This window comes from Orcinus orca, chromosome 1 (genome assembly GCF_937001465.1).
Source record: "Orcinus orca chromosome 1, mOrcOrc1.1, whole genome shotgun sequence".
Taxonomy (NCBI): domain Eukaryota; kingdom Metazoa; phylum Chordata; class Mammalia; order Artiodactyla; family Delphinidae; genus Orcinus; species Orcinus orca.
In genome coordinates this window covers 48,792,883-48,812,061 of record NC_064559.1, presented here as the reverse complement: position 1 = coordinate 48,812,061, position 19,179 = coordinate 48,792,883, and the positions used below count along the sequence as shown (strand labels likewise).

The 19,179-nt window shown below is 43.3% G+C and overlaps 1 protein-coding gene and 1 long non-coding RNA gene across 13 annotated transcripts in view; one reads left to right on the top strand and one right to left on the bottom strand.

Annotated features, from left to right (window-relative positions):
- Window positions 1-5,545: 5,545 nt before the first annotated feature.
- On the bottom strand, window positions 5,546-14,560 carry LOC117203442 (uncharacterized). 4 transcript variants are annotated; one of them, XR_004486192.2, is made up of 3 exons: window positions 14,456-14,560; window positions 10,265-10,885; window positions 5,546-10,049 (listed from the first exon to the last, which is right to left on the bottom strand). It is a non-coding gene; the product is annotated as an uncharacterized LOC117203442 (long non-coding RNA). The 4 variants fall into 4 exon arrangements; XR_004486190.2 differs by lacking the exon at window positions 14,456-14,560 and adding an exon at window positions 14,000-14,134; XR_004486193.2 differs by lacking the exon at window positions 14,456-14,560 and adding an exon at window positions 10,999-13,988.
- NPL (N-acetylneuraminate pyruvate lyase) overlaps window positions 14,127-19,179 on the top strand; it is a 216,786-nt gene continuing 211,733 nt past the window's right edge. For 5 of the 9 annotated variants that reach the window (XR_007473719.1, XM_033437930.2, XM_033437932.2 and 2 more), the window contains exon 1: window positions 14,189-14,399. Coding sequence is in view for 8 of the 9 variants with exons in the window: in XM_033437930.2 (XP_033293821.1) it covers window positions 14,191-14,399 (209 nt within the window). In the remaining variant the exon portion in view is untranslated. Of the gene's footprint in view, window positions 14,400-14,555; window positions 15,770-18,632; window positions 18,718-19,179 lie in introns of those variants that run through there. The other 4 variants (XM_049702707.1, XM_033437931.2, XM_049702614.1 and 1 more) reach the window with 4 other exon arrangements.

The following is a 19,179-nucleotide window of genomic DNA, read 5'->3' as shown; positions in this document are numbered from 1 at the left end:
TAGGGAGGAACCTGGGAAATTCTGTTCATACAAATTCCTCTCTTTATCCCATTGTCTCTGCATGGCCAAGCAAACATTTATTTATCAAACATTTGCTTTTTTTTTTTTTTTTTACATATTTTTATTTATTTATTTGGTCACACTGGGTCTTAGTTGCAGCATGCAGGCTCCTTAGCTGCAGCCCACCAGCTCCTTGGTTGTGACATGCGAACTCTTAGTTGCCGCATGCATGTGGGATCTAGTTCCCTGACCAGGGCTCGAACACAGGCCCCCTGCATTGGGAGCATGGAGTTTTAACCACTGTGCCACCAGGGAAGTCCCAAACATTTGCTTTTCCATCTCCATGTATATTGCCTTCCTCCCCTTTGTAGGTCCAAACCACTACCCCCAACATCCTCTTTTGTCTTTAGCTAAAGATGGTATTTAAGATGAGGGCTTTGGCCATTTTGGCGAGTTATTGAGTTTTCCTGGGTCTCTTCCATGTATACATGTTATTAAACTTTTGTTTGATTGTCTCCTGTTAATCTCCTGTCAATTTGATTTTTTAGACCAGCCAGAAGAACCTAAAAGGGTAGAGGAAAATTTCTTTCTCCCTGACACTACCAAACTGCCCCTGCTTCTCTGCGTCTTACAGTCACAAAGCATAGGACAAGAGCTTAAGTCTCATGTCAAAATTTCAAGCAAACCAGTATCTGGTCTTTTTTTGGCTTCTGCTGTAGGTGAAGATCTTCCACCTAGCAAGACTTACAAAAAGGTAAATTCCCCAAACATATGAGGGAGTTCAAATTCAGGACAGTAAATATGATGATGATCGTGGGCATCTATCCTATTCACGACAGCCTATCATCTTTTGAGTCTCCTTCCTATATTTGGGGAAATACCCAAATTCTGAGTCATCATCACTCCAACAGAATGCGGGACTTCCCTAGTGGTCCAGTGGCTAAGACTCCCCGCTCCCAATGCAGGGTGCCTGGGTTCGATCCCTGGTCAGGGAACTAGATCTCACATGCCACAACTAAGAGTTCGCATGCCACAACTAAAGATACCACATGCCACAACAAGGATCCCACATGCCACAACTAAGACCTGGTGCAGTCAAATAAATTTTAAAAATTTTAAAAAAAGAAGTCAGAATGCAGATTTCCTGCCTCCCTTGCAGCTATGATTCAGGCACATGCTTTAGTTACTGCCAATCGCGGATGCCATCATAAGATTTTGATTCAGAAGTAAGCAACAAGGAAAGAAGTTCTGCATGGACATTCCATCTTTGCATCTTCGCTGGTGAGGGCGAGGCAGAGTTGTCTGGTCTTTCATGGTGGCAGCAGCAGTGGTGGCTATTTCCCAGGGATTGCGATGGTGATTTTCTGATGCAGAAGTAGCAGCTGTGGAGCAGCAGCAATTTTCCATTAGATCTGTGGCTTGGTTTGTGGCATTGTTCCACCAGGCTTATCTTCAAGCCAATTTTACAGTCCACTCAACTCTTCTATTATTCATCCAATATTTTTTAAATAAAATGCTTTTCCACTTATTCAGCAAGAGTCAGCTTCTACTGCTTAGAGAACTCTAACACAAGAACAATTATTTTTCTATTTCTCAGATGTGGAAACTGAGGCTTTAAGAGGTTAAACTGCTCAAGATCACAAAGTTAATCAGCGACAGAGCAAAGATTTGAACCAGGATTGTCATAATCCAAAACCCACATTGTAAACCAGAAAAGTTACAGCACAAGGACGTAAAACTGATGAACCAGAGTTACTGTTGTTTTTTAAAGTTAGAATAAATTATAGAAATACCTAGTTCTAACCTGAAGTTCTGAAAAATAAAGTGTAAAAGCAGAGGTCACAACCCAAATCTTCTGATCTGATGTGTTTTACAAGGTACCTCTCATCTTCATAATTCCATCATATTTTTGCTTTATACGTTTCAAGATGAATTTTTAAGTGCAGTTGAGTTCAAGGCATACAGGGAAGCTATTATTGTTTCTTGTATCCCACACCTTCCTTCTATATCCAATGCCCATCTTACCAAAGTATATGTTTTGGTAGTTCTTTAGCAAGAGTCTAGTTTTAAAATTATTTATCATTAAATGCCAATATTTTCCCTCATTCTCGAATGATAATTCAGTTGGATATAGATTTCTAGGTTGAACATTATTTTTCATCAAAAAAAAGGGTGGATATGGATAGAACCTCTCCCTGCCTCCCTAATGGCTTTCTGATATAAGTGATGTGTGTATTTTCTGGACAGTGCTTTTAAGGAAATGGGCATGCATGCCCCTTCTCCCTTCCCGGCAAACTCACCCGCCACGACGACCCCTGCCTAGGATACAGACCTGAGGGCCAAGGCTAAAGAAGCCATGTGGGATCCTGAAATAGAAGCCACAGATTGAAAATAGCAGAGCCACTTTACCAGTCCTTGACATCTTTTATGGGAGAGAAATAAGTTTCTATCTGTGTTTTAGGATGTCTTTTTTAAAAGCAACTTCTATTATGTCTTAACAATTGTACCTGTGTTCTCTCCACCCTCCCCTTTCCTTATGTCTTCCGTGTGTGTGTGTGCGTGTGTGTCCATGCATGCATCACCTTCTTTTTTAAAATTTTATTGAAGTATAGTTGATTTACAATGTTGTGATGCATCACCTTCTCATTCTAACCTCCAATCCTGCTGTTCACGTTCGTATTTTTCTGCCTCATTATTTCTCTGTGCTTCATTCGGGGTGACTGCCTTAGTTCTTTCTTCCAGTTCACTTGTTCTCTTCAGGTGTCTAATGTGCTATGTAACATGTCCCTTTGAGTTTCTAATGTCAACAAGTACATTTTTAATTTCTGTACTTTCCATTTGGTTCTTTTTCAAACAAACCTATTCTTTTCTTCATAATAAACTATTCTTTCATTCTATTCTCTCCTTTATGTCTCTGGCATTTAAAAGAAACCTATTTCACAATTTTTCAAAGTTAGCTCAATTCTTAAGTTGCTAATTTTCCTGTTTATCTTCGGGGTGCCCTTCAGGGTGATTCATTTCATTTGGTATGTCATTTTTCATTAAGACTTCACCTTCAGCAGGGCTGTTTATCCTAATGGATCCCTGTGTGTTTAAGTTGAAGAAATACCCCCAACACATTAGTTTGTTTCTGGTGAAATTCTGAGGGTTCAAAGGTTCTGGACCAGTTTTTATGGTAATTTCTCAGGTTGACATTTCTACGTCCCTTAGGTTGTATAAATTTAAATTCTATGTTTATTCATGGTAAGGCCTGGGAGGCATTTACATTTTCCCACCCATGGCCCCACCCACGAGAGTAAACTACAAGCTTCCTGCTTCTTCACAACAGTGGTCAATGTCTTCTCTAGTCCCTCCTTCACGGATGAGGCACCCTGCGTAGACTCCAGGATTTATTGACAGAACTCTGTCACAGGGTTATCAGACAAAATACTGTACACTCAGTTATTTTTTTTCACTTTTTATTTTATATTGGAGTATAGTTGATTAACAATGTTGTGTTAGTTTCAGGTCTACAGTAAAGTGATTCAGTTATACATATACATGTGTCTACTCTTTTTCAAATTCTTTTCCCATTTAGGTTGTTGCATAATATTGAGCAGAGTTCCCTGTGCTATAGAGTAGGTCCTTGTTGGTTATCCATTTTAAATATAGCAGTGTGTACCTGTCAATCCCAAACTCCCTAACTATCCCTCCCCTGCACTCTTCCCCTCTGGTAACCGGTAAGTTCTTTCTCTAAGTCTGTGAGTCTGTTTTGTAAATAAGTTCATTTGTACCATTTTTTTTTTAGATTCTGCATATTAGCGATCTCATACGATATTTGACTTTCTCTGTCTGACTTACTTCACTCAGTGTGACAATTTCTAGGCAGGATACTCAGTTAAATTTGAATTTCAGGTAAATATCTTTTACTTTACGTATGCACCATTCAACTTTTGGGACATACTTATGCTAAAAAAAAATATTCATTTTTTTACGTGTAACTCAACTGTAACTAGCATTCTGTATTTTTATTTGCTAAATCTGACAAGCTTAGTCACAGTGCCCTGCCTAAACCTGGCCTGAGGCCACATATCCTGTCTCTGCATGGGCCTCAACACCCCAGCCCCCAGATTCTCGGACCCACATTCAGGTCCAGCAACATTCAGCTACAGTTATCACACGGGTTCTGAGTTCCTTTTTCATACTGAGAACTAGACTATTTCCCTTACTTTTTGAATACTGCTTGTATATCTTTTCAATTGCTGCCATGTTTTATCCAGCCTTCTACATACAGGTAGTAGGAGAGAAGGCTTGTCCATGTCAGCTGTCTGCCATTTGTCAGAAATGCTTTAATTACTTGCTATATGCCACTCATTCTCCAGCTGAGCACTGTGCAATGCCACCCAATGGAAAGCCTGGAGCACAGAGGGTTAATTAACCCCAAGTAATGGGAAGACAAGGGAGTGTGCAGGGACAAGTCCTCACCTGTACTCCAGGGATGCTGCCCACAGAATTTTTCCTATAGGATGGATTCTTCAAAAGGGAGGCAGACATGCCCCAGTTTTAGCTAAGATTTGACTTCCCCCAAACCTGGGTATCCAAGGATTTCCTCTATATTTGGGAAGCATAAAAAAGGAAGTAAAATTCTGATTTTGCTGTGTTTTATTTTCACTGGGCCAACTGAAGATGAGAAGCTAGATGGTGAGGTAAAAATAGAAAATTACTAATGAAAAGGGGTTCAAACAAATATATTTGAAGACCTTAGTCAAAACCTAAAAAAATGTAAGACACTGAGTCATAGGATGAGAAAATAAAGAACTTTTGTATTGAAATGTTTCAGAGAAAGGCCCCTTTCAAAACAGTTCCAAATCAAGTCCTTAGAATAGAAAAAGAGTATTTTGTTTTCACTTTAGACATGGAAAATCCCGTGGACCAAAAATTCCAAAATCCTTTCCAGACGTTGGTTGTTTTTGTTCAGTGATTCCACATCCTCATGTGGGTTTCAAGGCAGTGCCTGATTTGTCTTTGAGCCCACATTCACCAAAGATCTCAAGTTTAGGCTTCTGACCTAATCTCCAAATGAAGTTTTACTTTCTGTTCTTGTGTTCAAGATAAACATTTAAAATACAACTTCTCAAACTCTGTTTCGGTGCTTTATTTTTTTTTTTTTTTAGTATTCCAGACGTCTTAAAAATTGATTCATGTCCTGGGCTTTCTGCCCCCCTCTGAAAGGCTTTGCTATTAAAACCTCATGTTGTGTGAGCCTTAAAAAATGTGCATACCTCTAAAACATCTCCTACCTGATGTGAGTTCAAGAAATAAGGTGTATATTCTGCTAAATAGGAATTGTTTCTAATTCAAAGGAGAATGGAACAGTGCTTCTGATGCTTGTCTCTTAGCCCGGAACTCCTCTGTTGCATGAGTTCTTCAGTTCCAACCACCTCCACTTCCACTTCCAGCTGCTAGGTCTGTAGGAATCTCTATAGGATAGGCCTGCCCCACTCTAAGAAAACTCACCGGATGACAGTCCAGAGTATGACTACTCAAACTCTCAAAACAAACCAAATCAGAGGACCATGGGATTTTAATACATGTCTTATTACAGAGCAAACCGTGTAGCTTGGGAAACATTTGGAAATTACACAAAAGCATAAATAAGTGGAAATTCCATATATCTTCACCACTCAGGTAAGTTTTTCTGCATAAAACATATTTTTATCAAAAATGAAATCAGGGTTTCCCTGGTGGCACAGTGGTTGAGTCCGCCTGCCGATGCAGGGGACATGGGTTCGTGCCCCGGTCCAGGAAGATCCCACATGCCGCGGAGTGGCTGGGCCCGTGAGCCATGGCCGCTGAGCCTGCGCGTCCGGAGCCTGTGCTCCGCAGCGGGAGAGGCCACAACAGTGAGAGGTCCGCATAAAGAAAAAAAAAAAAAAAGAAATCATACTCTACAAGTTTTAGAATTTGCTTTTCTCACTTACCCACATTTTGTAAATATTTTCCACTATATTAAATATTTTTCTACAGTATTTTAGTAATTACACATGCCATTTTCTACATGTGTGTTAATTTATTTCGTCAGTCCTTTATTTGAGGGCTTTCAGGTTATCCCCAGCTTCTCTCAACTTTGTGATAATTATCCTTGCAGAAAAGTTATTCTTGCAGTCGGTTGTGATTACTTCCTTAGGATAAATTCCCAGAGGTGAAATTGACAAGCTGAAGCATATGCACATTTTCAAGATTTGAGGTACACATTGCCAAATTGCCTTGTAATAGGTTTGTCAGTCCCACCAGTAGTATTCAAGAGTATCTCTTTACTTGCTTTAAGGAATCTGTGTAAACTAGGAAGTGATTATCTATTATGCAAAAGTATTCTTCATTAATGAAAAGGACTTACAACATAGTTTCTTTAAACACTGAACTCTCCTAGTGTATGTAACACATTATTCCATTTAAAATAAGTTTCAGAGGAAATTTTCTGTAACACAATGAATAAAGAAAATAAGGCCTTTCTCAATTTGATTTTTTTTTTTTAAGGGAGAATGCCACCTGTCACAGAACTCCTTCTCTTTCTGTCCTCGCCCAGACTGAGAGGAGATGCCTGGTACAGCACAGTTATTTTGCTCTTAATCCGTCTTCTATTTCATATTCAGTTTCCCATCATGCACTGGATAAACACAGCAGCCTGACATGATGAGAAGCCTTTCCTGAAGACTACAGCCCACACTCATCCATCCCTTCACTGAACTCCTATTATACTTATTGTCTGTACCACACAATTAGCACTTTATTATATACTGTCTTCTTCTCTAATTGCCTACACCACACAATTTAGCACTTTATTATATTCTGTCAGATTCTGTAATTGTGTCATGTAGCTTTGTCTTGTCTCTCCATGTAGATTACAAGCACCAGGGTGGCAGGAACCCTGTCTGGTCTTGCTTCAGCATTTCCCACAGCACCAAACAAACACTGTTCCAAGAACAACAAAGTGAGCCTTTGACAGATGCTGGCTGGTTTACTGGTTGGTGGGTGGGTTGGGAGACTGGTTGATCTTCTAATGGGCTTTAAGCCAGCATCTGAGTTATCTAGAACGTGGAGTAGAAAACAGAGAAGGTGCTGGAGAACAGAACACTTGGCACCGTGGTCATTCCAGCCACTATCCTTCAGTCCAACCTGCCTCATCACCTAGCAAGTCATTTCGTTTCTCTCTACCTAAGTTTTTCTATGTATATAGAACAGGGAAACCAAAACATGTCACCAAACAATACCATTTTTAAGATCACGTGATGGTCTTCATCTGAAGATTTTACATGATAGCATTCTCCCATTGGGCAGGCATTGCCGTGTAGAGGAAAGAGGTCATGCTTTGGAATTAGAGAGACTTCTTACGAGCTGCGGGATCGTTAACAGATTGTTAAATAAATCTCTCTCTCTCTCTCTCTCTCTCTTTTTCTCTCTCTCAAACGAAACTCTCATTCTCATCTCTGAAATTATTTCAATGACTGTAATTATTTGTGATATTACCACTGAGTGTCAGTAAGCCTGCTGGAATATTCTTATTTTTTCCAATTTCTGCAAATGCTACACCTTGAAGGAAGTGTTAAGAATGATTATTATCATAATAAACATAATGAATACCTCTGCTTGTCTCACACACCAGTTGAAGAGTGTCTGCCTTTGCCGTGAATCATGGTTTTGCTTCTCAGAGAACAAATCATAGAGTTATACAATTTCTTTCTCTTTCTTGGTTGAAGAATCGCTTATGCTTAGTGGTCTATCACATGACATCAGACTTATTCAACTAAATAATAAGCGAAGAAACACCTGATACCCAGCATTAACAAATCCATGCCTCAGTCTGTCACTTTCACCTCCCGCTATAAACATGTAGGGGAAGGAGCATTGAGTTAACCTTATTTCTCTGAACTAGGAATGATACAAATAAAATGTTCTGTCCCTGTGTATCATCTGCTTTTCCCCTTCTGATCAGTATGTTTTGCCATACTGTGCCCTTTCCTGTTTTTGTCTTTGTTTTTTCGATTGGCAAGTACATGATAAAATGTAACTAGTCAAATAGTTGTTCAACATGTTATTCTCTTAAAACAAGATCAGTTTAGGACTTCCCTAGCGGTCCAGTAGAGGAATTAAGAGCCCACATGCTGCGGGGCACAGCCAAAAAATAAAACGGAAAAAAAGAGTTCAGTTTAAGCCTCTCTGAAAGTGCTGCTCTAACCCCGGATCTTCTCCACCTGAGAACGCAAGGAGCCTAAAGAGCTTTGAAGGGCTACTTTTGTAGGACAGAGGACACCCTTTAAGAATAGCTTTCCTCCGTTTGGGTGGGTTGCCTGAGTCTCCCTTTGGTAAAGATGAGCTGTTTTCTTTTGGGTATCTGTGCTAAATGACTGTGTTCAATTTTTCTTTCAAAAGTATTTTTCAAGGTCTGCCGTGTAAACAGGCAGGGCCTGGGTGCCGGGGAGACAAAGCTGACTACCACACAGTTAGAAACTCATACTTGAGGAACCCACAGTCTGACGGGGCCAACCGTTAACTACCACACAGGGAGATAAGTGTGAATAGAATGTGTGTGGTCAGGCTGTCAGCTTGAGCCCAGTGGTGCCCACCACTAAGAGTCAACTCTGTCTGATAAATCTAAGGGAGCAGTGGACCTGGTTAGGAGCTGATTAGACTGAAGGGAAGGGTTGGCTTGAAGATGCTTTTATGACACCTTGGGGGTGGAGAAAGGATAGGAAGGAATAGTCCTGGGGTGCGGAAAGGGGCATGGGAAAGAAAAAAAATCTTCTCTCCAACTTTGGTTCCCTGCCTAAGCTCCACAGACTCATGTCTGAGCCTGTGGATGGAGAGCCTGCAGGTAGAGAGGGAAGGGGCTCAGTGAGACACTGGGTACAAGTCATGCCGCTTTGGGACCTGGGTGAAAAACGGTGGTAAAATGGAAGAGGAGGGGCTTCTCTCCATGTCTTTAGGCCCCAGGAGAGAGCAACTTTGGCTGACAGTGGCTGTGACAGTGGCTGAGATGAGACACTGCCCCCCAATGGCTTCATGGCAGGGGACACCAACAAGGAGCTGCAAGTCTCCCAGGGAACGATGGGAGGGAGCACAACAGAGGTACCACATGCCTCCCAGGAACACTGGGGGAGACCTGGAGGGAGGGGTGTCCACTCCACAGGCAGGTGGAGGCACAGCCAATGCAATGTGAGTCATCACCACTAAGATAACAATCATTACCAGCAGTGCTGCTGCATAGGCAAAACTTCATTAAACACAGGTTCTACACACACACAAGTTGTATGAACACAAAAAAGTGCTTATCTCCTGGTCACAAGATTAAGCAGAGTGATACCTACACTAGTTAGTAATGGGACTGCGGTCTGGTAGGTGGAGAGATAGCAGGTCCAAGAAAAGTAACAGAAGGAGATTCAGACACCAGCTTTGGGGATGGGGGTGGGAGTTCCGCCAGGCAAGCAGAGGGGCTTATGCAAAGCTCTGGGTGGAGGAGTTTCCCCGCAAGATGGAACTAATGAAGATGGCCCCGAGGCTGTAGACAGACTGGAGTCAGATGACTAGACAGAAATGTCCAGAACCAAATTCTAAGAAAAGACTTACCTACCTTCTGAGCTGAACAAAATGAAATTCTATCCACAAGTACATGGTTCAATGGAAAGAAGAAACAAACAAAAATTCCAAACACTACTAAAAGGCATGTTGAAAATTAAGTCCCTCCCTCCCTCAATCCCCTTTCCTAGGAGAAACAGTTGATAGCTGCTGGCATACACTAGTATAATCCACAGGTGGTTAAAATATTTAAATATTTCCCTTCAGGTTGGTAAATAGCCACTGTTTTGAGCCCGTGGAGTGCTGGCCGCCCAGAATTTCAACCAATCATTAAAGGGTTAAAGCTTAGATACTAGGGGGTCTCCAGCATCCCTCCAGCTCGAAGGCCAGCAGCCATCCCTGTCTGCCAGTGCTGAACCAGTTGTTAAGTATTCTGAACATCACTGTTATCCTTCTAGATAACTTATTTGCATATACAGGTATATCCCTACAAACACCTTTACTTCTTTTTTTTTTTGCGGTACACGGGCCTCTCACCGTTGTGGCCTTTCCCGTTGCGGAGCACCGGCTCCGGACGCGCAGGCTCAGCGGCCATGGCTCACGGGCCCAGCCGCTCCGCGGCACGTGGGATCTTCCCGGACCGGGGCACGAACCCGTGTCCCCTGCATCGGCAGGCGGACTCTCAACCACTGCGCCACCAGGGAAGCCCTACCTTTACTTCTTTTAATACAGATGGAAGAATTGAATACGGTTCTGTGTTTTGCTTTTTTTACCTACTTTGGTCACCTTTACATGCATGACCAAATATAGACTGTATGTATTACTTTCAGAGCTAACATAATTTAGCTATAACTAAGGTACCTAACCTGAGAAATGGGGCACAGGAATAAAGAGTAACACTTTGGAATAACTTATGGGAGCTTTCCAGTAGACCCAGAAGAACTTGACCAATGAGGACAGTGGAAATACCACTGAAAGCTGGAATCTGAGAGTGCTGGACCAGGATAATGATGCCCTGACGGCTTGGATAGAAAGAATAAGGAGGGACAGGACCAGCAAAACCTCCCCAAGTCCCCCTCCAGAGGCCATCTGGGCTCCTGTCCCTGCTACCAGCTGACAGAGGGGGCCTAAGCCTTCCTGAACCTGAACTATTAGCACCTAAATTCAGATATTATCCAGAATCAAACCAGCCTTGGGTAAAAAATTTTGAACTGCACTTACCTCAATGAATTCCTTCCAGGGAGTTTCCTTTCATTCAAAAGGTACATATAATAAATTTTCATAAAACAGCCGAAATGTATTTCTCCTAATTGCTCCATCTTCACCTCAAATGCTGAAAGGAAGCATAGAATGTTTTTTTTCCCCTGAGAGAGAAAATACTTATAGACTTGAACCAGATTTTTAAGTATCCTCTACATATCAAAAGGTCAAGACCACTGAATATACCTCTTCTTATAGTCATCTTCATCGTCAAAACCCAAAGGGCTAGTATGTGGGGTGGGGAAACAGAATTTTCCACGTCTAGTTTCTGTGTTTCTTATACATCTTTTTTTTCTCATTATTTTTTATATTAATGAGAGAAACAAGGATTAAAAACATTTAAAATTAAAGATGTAATCTGCATAGATTTGGGGGAAAGGAGGATGGGGAAACGGGAGAAAGAAAAGATTAGCTAATATTTTTATTGTTTACTGATATTCCCAGAAACTTTCAGTCCAGAAAGTATTCATTAAAAGAGAAAGCAATTTCTGCTGATAGACTGCCATCTAGTGGTGAGTTTTTACCTTACGCATAATATAAGCTGCTACTGGGCTTCGGGATGCTTTGGAAGACATGCTTATTTCTCTTTGAGATCTCTGGGGAACCTTACAGACTATTGTCACAAGTAGAATAGACTCACTTGTGTGTTTCCCAAAGGCCTAAGGTTCATGTGGGGAACAGCTAATGCAGGCTGAACATCCTTCAAAAGGAAGTCTTGCCTCTGTAATTATTTGAATATTGTCGAAGAAGCCCGGCCAAGGGCTTCCCTGGTGGCGCAGTGGTTGAGAGTCCGCCTGCCGATGCAGGGGACATGGGTTCGTGCCCAGGTCCGGGAAGATCCCACATGCCGCGGAGCGGCTGGGCCCGTGAGCCATGGCCGCTGAGCCTGCGTGTCCGGAGCCTGTGCTCCACAACAGGAGAGGCCACAACAGTGAGAGGCCCGCGTACCGCAAAAAAAAAATAAAAAAAGAAATGGGGGACAAAAAGAGGCCTCCATGCCCTGGAGGCCCACAGGGCCCTGCTCGGTTTCACTCAGAGAGTGGTCAGCTGGGGAGGCATGGAAGCTCGTCAACCTCTCCCATGCCTTGCCCTATGCATCTCTTCCATCTGGCTGTGCCTGAGTCATATGCTTTTATAATAAAGCGGTGATTTAGTAAGGAAAATGTTTCTCTGAGTTCTATGAGCCCCTCTAGCAAATTAATCCAACCCAAGGAGGGGGGTCATGGGAACCTCTGATTTACAGCCAGTTGGTGAGAAGCACAGGTATCAACCCGGCTCTAAAGTGGCAGCTGAAGTGGAGGGCAGGACTGAACCCTTGTGGAATCTGATGCTCTGGGTTAACAGTGTAAGAACTGAGTTAAATTACAGGATACCCAGCTGGTGTCAGGGAACTGCTCCTTGTCAGTGTGGCAAAACCCCCTCCCTGACACATATACATTCAAATTGGTTCTAGAACCTTTCAGCAACCTCCCAAGAAGGTGAGGGCAACCTTTCTGGGAAACCACCCTTTACCTCAGTCCAGGAGCCTGGCTCCGCATCCTGCTCCAAGGATGGAACATGTGGCCAATCTGATCAATTACAGGGCTCTATATCCCCCAAGCTCTTTCCTCTACATCACCGAGTTTCAAACCTGAGTTATAGTGAACAAAATATGATGTGGAACCCCAATATTTTTAAAAAAACAAAGGAGAGTTGAAGGGAGTCAATGCCTCCAAACCCCACACTCCTGGCCTGCAGGTGGACAGACACTGTGCTCTCTGCACTGTGGGAAAAACAAAGAAATAGGACCCGGTGCCTGCTTGGAGCACCATCACAGTGGTGTTAGGGGGCAGGAAACAAAAGCACGAAAAGTTAATAAAGGTGATGAAATAATACTGGATAACAAGAGTGAAATGTCACAGAGCCCTTGCCACTCATCAGAAAAGTGTCAGAGGACTTTAGGCCAGCAGTGAGATTTTACTGTCTTTCCCTTCTAAGGCCTACTCAATTGTCTAAGACAGGTGTCACCTCCCCCGCAGGAAGACTTTCCTGAAACACTCTCTTGCCTCATCATGCACACACTTACACATAAACACACACCCGCTCAACTAGCCCACTGAGAGTCTCCCCTCAGGGTTTCTTAGCATCTTTGCACAGGTCTGTATATTTTTTTTTAAATAAATGCCTTTCCCACAATTCACAGTAGAGGCTGTGAGTTTCTTCAGGGCAGATAGTGGATACTGGGATGTGCACCGCCCCCCATTCTAATGAGACTCTTTCTACCCTCCCCTCTTTCTTTCCATCTCTCCTTCCAAGGGTGTCAGCCATCTATGACAACCTAAAGGCTCTCCCCGCCTTTTCCTGCTCCCTCTCCCCAAAAATCTCCTGCACAGCAACTCCCATTTCAGCATCTGCTTCTTAGCAAATCCTAACACATTATAATAAGGAACTGCTGGGTACTACCAAATATATATAAACATTTATATATTTATATAAACATGTATTTATTTATAAAATATTATATAAAATATATTCAGAATACTGGCTTATTGGCTGACAATATTAACCCTAATGGCTTATATCTTTTGGGTGTTGAAATACTTAATTTTGCATATATTAAAATGTGACTGAAAAAAAAAACTAACATTGTCCCCTTGGAATATAATATTCTTTTTAACACTACAAAACAAATAGGTGTCACTAGGACTCTTCCTTCCTTCCTTCCTTTTTTACAGGATAACAGAATAGCAGTTAATAGTAACAGCTCCCAGACTACTTGAAATCAAACGACGGCTCAACCACTCACTGGGTCTATGGCCTGGCAAATCACTTAACTGTCTAAACATCGGTTTCTGATCTATAAAATGGGAGAATGCTTCCTCATCTGTAAAATATGAATTAAAAAAATAGTACCCACCACACAGAACTGTTTTACGAATTCATTAATGAATTAATTTCTGGTGCTGTGTGCAATGAAAGAATTATCCTAATGGATATAAAAGCACTTTGCAAACCAGAAAGCACTTTGAGAAATTCATTTTTTTCTAAATGAAACAAGCATCAGCCATTGCCGTTTATGGAAAATTGAGGTTAATTCACATCAGCAAGAGAAAGCTGAGGACTTGTTTATGGCTGTGTTTCTGATTAACACAGCACTTGATATTAGAAAATAAACTCTTGACGTTCCTGCAAGTGGACCACAAAATACCTGTTGTTGCAGGGCCCTGGACAGAAGAAAAGTTAAGACGGAAAGGAGCCCAGGACGCGGAAGTGCTAGGAAAGGCCTAGCAGAAGAAGGGGGGGCTGCAGCAGAGCCGAGCCGCGGGTGAGCACGCGCTGCGGGCACCCAAGTGCAAGTTCAGACGCTCGCAACTATCAGGAAGCTGCGACTGCGCGCCCATGTTCATTCAGGCCCCGGCGTTCGGGGGCCCCCTCAAAAAGAGGGAGCTCCACCTTTGCCTAACGCTTTGGGAGCGCGGGGCGGCGCGGGGCGGCGCTACAGCCCCAAGGCCCCGGGGCGGGGCGGGCACGTGGTGCGCGGCCCCGGCGATAAAGAGCGCGGTTGGGAGCGCGGCGCGGAGCGGCGGAGGTGGACCAGCGGCGTCTGGGTGAGCGCGGTAACGCACGCGTGGACTGACGGACGGACGGACGGATGGAGACTGACCGACAGCCAGGGAATGGGGGTAGAGGGCCGGGGCACTGGACTCGGCGGTGGGCGAGGCGCTGACGGCCGGACGCAAAGGGCAAAACAGGGGAGCTGGGAAATGGAGCCTGAGGAAGTGTGAACGCGACACCTTCCCGGCCCGGGCGAGTGTCTGTACGGGCGGGGTGGAGGGACCCACTCCCCTGGATTCTGTCCAGACCACAGAGCCGGGCCCTAAGGATCCTTTTTTCAAAATGATCAGAGGCAGCCACTGGGGGGAAGAGAGTTTAGTGATTAAGTGTGATACAATCGCTTCATTTGATGGGAAATTGTATTTCTGCATTTTTGTTTGTTTGTTTAGGTTCTCTATTTGTTTCTTCCTTTCCAAGTATTAATATTTCTCTCTCGAGTGATTCCTCATGCCCAGAGCTGCATCCTCCTCCTCCACCTTCCCCAGAGATTTTTTTTTTTTAACTTTTCCCTTTTAAGAGAATTTGACTTAGGCAACCTGAATTCTTTGCACTAAGGGTTCTTGTCTGTGGATAAAGGTGTAAGATTTCGAGAGTAATAGGCCCTGCCCAAGTGTTTCAGTAGTAACATTCTAAATTCACATTAAGCCGTAGGCTGGAGAACATTCTATTTGTGGGGTTTTTTGTTGTTGTTTTTGTTTTTTGCGGTACGCGGGCCTCTCACTGTTGCGGCCTCTCCCATTGCGGAGCACAGGCTCCGGACGCGCAGGCTCAGCGGCCATGGCTCACGGGCCCAGCCCCTCCGGGGCGTGTGGGATCTTCCTGGACCTGGGCAAGAACCCGTGTCCCCTGCATCGGCAGGCGGACTCTCAACCACTGCGCCACCAGGGAAGCCCTCTATTTGTTTTTGATACAAACTATGACGAATTTGAAAGCATAACATTACCCAGTTTTTATTTAAAACTCGAATTTACAAAATCTGGACCATTCTCAGTTACGGTTGTTGTGATTTTTTACCCCATCTCCTCCTGTAGCAGTTTCACAGTTTACAAAGCCAGCAGTCTTTGCTCGTTTACTTTGTGTATTGCTCTGTGCAAAGACAGATTTTTGAAGCTGTTCTTGCCCCCTGATGGCTTACACTCTAGACGGACGAGCCAAAACTACCTTGCTGATATCTCTTATGTAAAGTTTTTAATGAAAAGCAAATGTTTGAGGGAATTCTGAAGAGTAAGAAGTTATTTTCATTTAGGGCATCAGAGAATGTTCTCTAGTTTTTAAGGTGAGTTCTGAAAGTTGGTTATACTGAAGGAGCTGAAGTGGGAGATGTTGCCATTCCGGGTGGGAGAGCCGGACAAGCCAGCACAAGGTAGGTAGCAGTGGGGACCAACTGGGCTAGTGCACTTCAGGTGTGAAGACATCTGTATGGAGACCCAGACCTTGGAATTTGGTATTTGTCCTGTGGAAGCCAGGAAGAAGTTAACTGGCCTTTTTCCGGCAGGGCAAAAGGAAGATCAGAAATGTCTGAGCTACTGGGCGGTTACTCTGGCAGCCTGACTATTTTGAAGAAGAGAGTTGAGATTCGGACAGTGACTCCCAGGCCCCATATCTTTAACCAATCAAACTGTATTTAAGTGCACTTAATTTGAGATATATGGATATCTATATCTATCTATCTGCCAGTCCAAGCTTTTGACCATCCTAAGAATATCCTTGTAACTGCTCTAAATATGAAAGAAATGCAGCCAAAAGCACAAGAATATGGAAATCTAGGGTGTACAGCCTAGTACTTTTCAATTTAGGAGACTTTTAATGTGGAACCTAGCTCTCTGGACTCTTATCACTTGAACTTTCTTGAGTCCCTACGGGCCCCTTGGACATGGAGTTGTGCCCAATGGTCTAGATAAGAGGTAACAAAGGGTAAGTTAGGAGAGGGGCAGTAAGGCGGGAGAGAAGGATTGCAGGGAAAGAAGATAACAGTTGGAACTGAAATGACTTAGACTCTGAATAGAAAAGAGTAGCCAGGGTTGGGGAGGGGGGTACCAGTGGAGCTGAGATGACAGGAAAGAGTGTGCTGATAAAGGAATGCTACTTGCTAATGTCCTGTGGTCAGCAGACAAGACTTCATGGAGGGGACTGAACCTGTACTTACTATGTGCCTGGCACTGCTACTAATCATTCTACAAGAATTAAGTACTTTAATTCTCTCAACAACCCTGTGAAATATGATGCTTGTTATCCCCATTTACAGAAGGGGAAACTGAAGCACAGAGAGGTTAAATAACAGTCCCAAAGTCACCCAGCTGGTAAGTGATGGAGCCAGGATATAGGCCCAGGAAGTCTGTCTCCAGAGCTGGTGCTCTAACCCCTCTACTCTAAGGAGCAAAGGAAGAAATTGTTTAGAAGACCAGGTGGCAGGTTCGCTTTGGGCTCTCGAGTTGAGGTGCATGCAGGAAGGCCAAGGGAAGATGCGCAGCGGGCACAACATCAACCTCATTTGATGCTCAGACCTTCCTCTGGGGTAGACTGGGCCTGTGTTATTGGCCTTGCATTTTCCCCATGGGCCAGGTGATTACATTTCTCTTCCAAAACTTCCAACAGGAGTTAGTCTCATCTTCAAACTAGGAAAAGTCAGAGAAACCCTAGTACCCTATATATCTGTTAAGGTTCCCCTTTATTGCCCTTCAGTACAGAGCAAAGCTACTTGAAGGATTTGGGCTTAATTTCAGGAGCAAGCCTCACCAGGGATGTATCTGTTTATAAGGGGAGGTATCATCGTTGGCCTTTCACAAAAGCAATAAGTTTTGCCACACTGTACCCTTTCATGTTTTTGTCCTTGTTCTGCCCTGTTTCTAGCTTCAAGGGCTCACCTGAGCCAGGACTCTTGGGAGATACAGAAAAAGTAGAAGGAATGATCTCTACTCTGGAAGTTCATACTCCTATTTGGGGAGATGAGATTAACAGTTATAAAGAACAAACAAAATGAGATAGTTCATAATTATTACATTATGTGGGTAAGATGTAAGTTGCTAGTGGGCATTTGTGTTTTTAAATGTGCCAGGGACCTCAGAACTATAATATACCCTCTCTTGTATTTTCTCTAAGCCAAACATCTTTTGTACAATTGTCACCAAATACTGTCTGATTATATTTTATTTTCTTCTTCAATTGTTAGACTTTGCATTTGTGGCTTCGAATTTTCATGTCCTACAGCTCAAAAAACAACAATTCTTCTATAACTAGTTAAGTGGCAGAGCTGTGGGTTGAACCAGGCAGTCTACCTATGGAATGCAGGCTATTAACCAGGATGCTCTGTTGCCTCTCATTGCCTGTTGTGGGCAACTTCTTGGCTTTTTTTACGCTGGTTGTGGACAGGTACACTCTCTGCCAGGTGGTGAGGGATGCTTTTGCCTCAAATGAGTGTTGCCAGGTTCACTGTCTCAGAAGCGATCTCTCCATCTGTGGAAGTCGTCATCAAGCTACAATCTGAACACCTCATTCAATCACCCATATATTCATCACTTTTTAATTGAACATGAGATTTCCAGCAAACCACTCAGTGCAGAGGAAACAAAGGCAAATGAAATCTGTTTCCTGTCTTGGGGGAGCTTGGTCTAGTGGGGGAGAGGTGAATAAATGTTTGTGATGCGATTTACTAGAGCTAGGAAAAAACGGGAAAACTGGTCAAAACCAGCATATGAAAGGATAGTTAGGTAAATCTGAAGATAGTCTTGTAGATCACACTGAAGCCTTAAGACTTAAGTACTGATTTTAGGGGAGATTCTTGCTTAACAGTATGAAGGTATAGAAAGAGATAAGAATGTCTCTTTTCTCCTGACCATATTTCAACTTGAGCAATAAGTAATTTTGTATATATTCGACCTCGCTGAGTTAGGTTCATATTCTTTCTTCTGCTGTCATTCACCCCTGCTCTCTGAGGTTTCAGATTGCCTCAGTCATCCATATAGATAAAACAGGAGGCCTTTCCAATGGTATTTTCCCAGAACATTGCTCTCTTCTTGTCTCCAAATCTCCTGTCTTTAAAATATAGTTTCCTTCTCTATAAAATGGAGCTGTCACATTTTACATTCTTCTCATTTGCTCTGTGTGTTTGTATACTTGTAAGCATTTTTCACAGTTCGAAACTTTGTGGGAACAGACTTTGCCCCGGAGTTTTATCATTAATTGACATTCCTAGAAGAAGGAGAGGAATTACGCTGTATGTTTTCCAGACTTTTTCAGCAGCTCAATGGCCTCCCCGAAGAAGAAACTTCAAGGTCTTGTTGCTGCGACCATCACGCCAATGACTGAGCATGGGTAACTATGGTTTGGGACTAAAGGGATCTCCCTCCACCCCAATGGTCAGAAGGTCTCTATAGCAGCGGTCGATTAGACTCTGCAGCTTCTGCCCCTGCACTGTCTCTGACCCCAAGTCAGACAAGAGGTCTCTATATCACAAACAGTGCAGAAGGAGACGAGGTAAGATACGGCAGCTTGCCTTCCTCCCAGTGTCTGTAGCCCCACAAAGCAAATTCTTGCATTTCAGCAGAGCCCTGGCCTTCCCAAATAAGGCCAGTGGAGTTGGGTGAGGAGAATCTCATTTTAGCAGGATTTGATATCAAGTTCTGGCCTCTAGATCCTGTCTCTAGACTGTCCGTGGACGTGATGAAATTGTCCTACCGTGAGGAAAGTGGGGAAGGTAGCTGCCAGACGGCCCCCTTAGGCATGTCTTACAGTCACATTTCAACATTGGTTAAATGTTTGGGAGCTTGCAAGAGG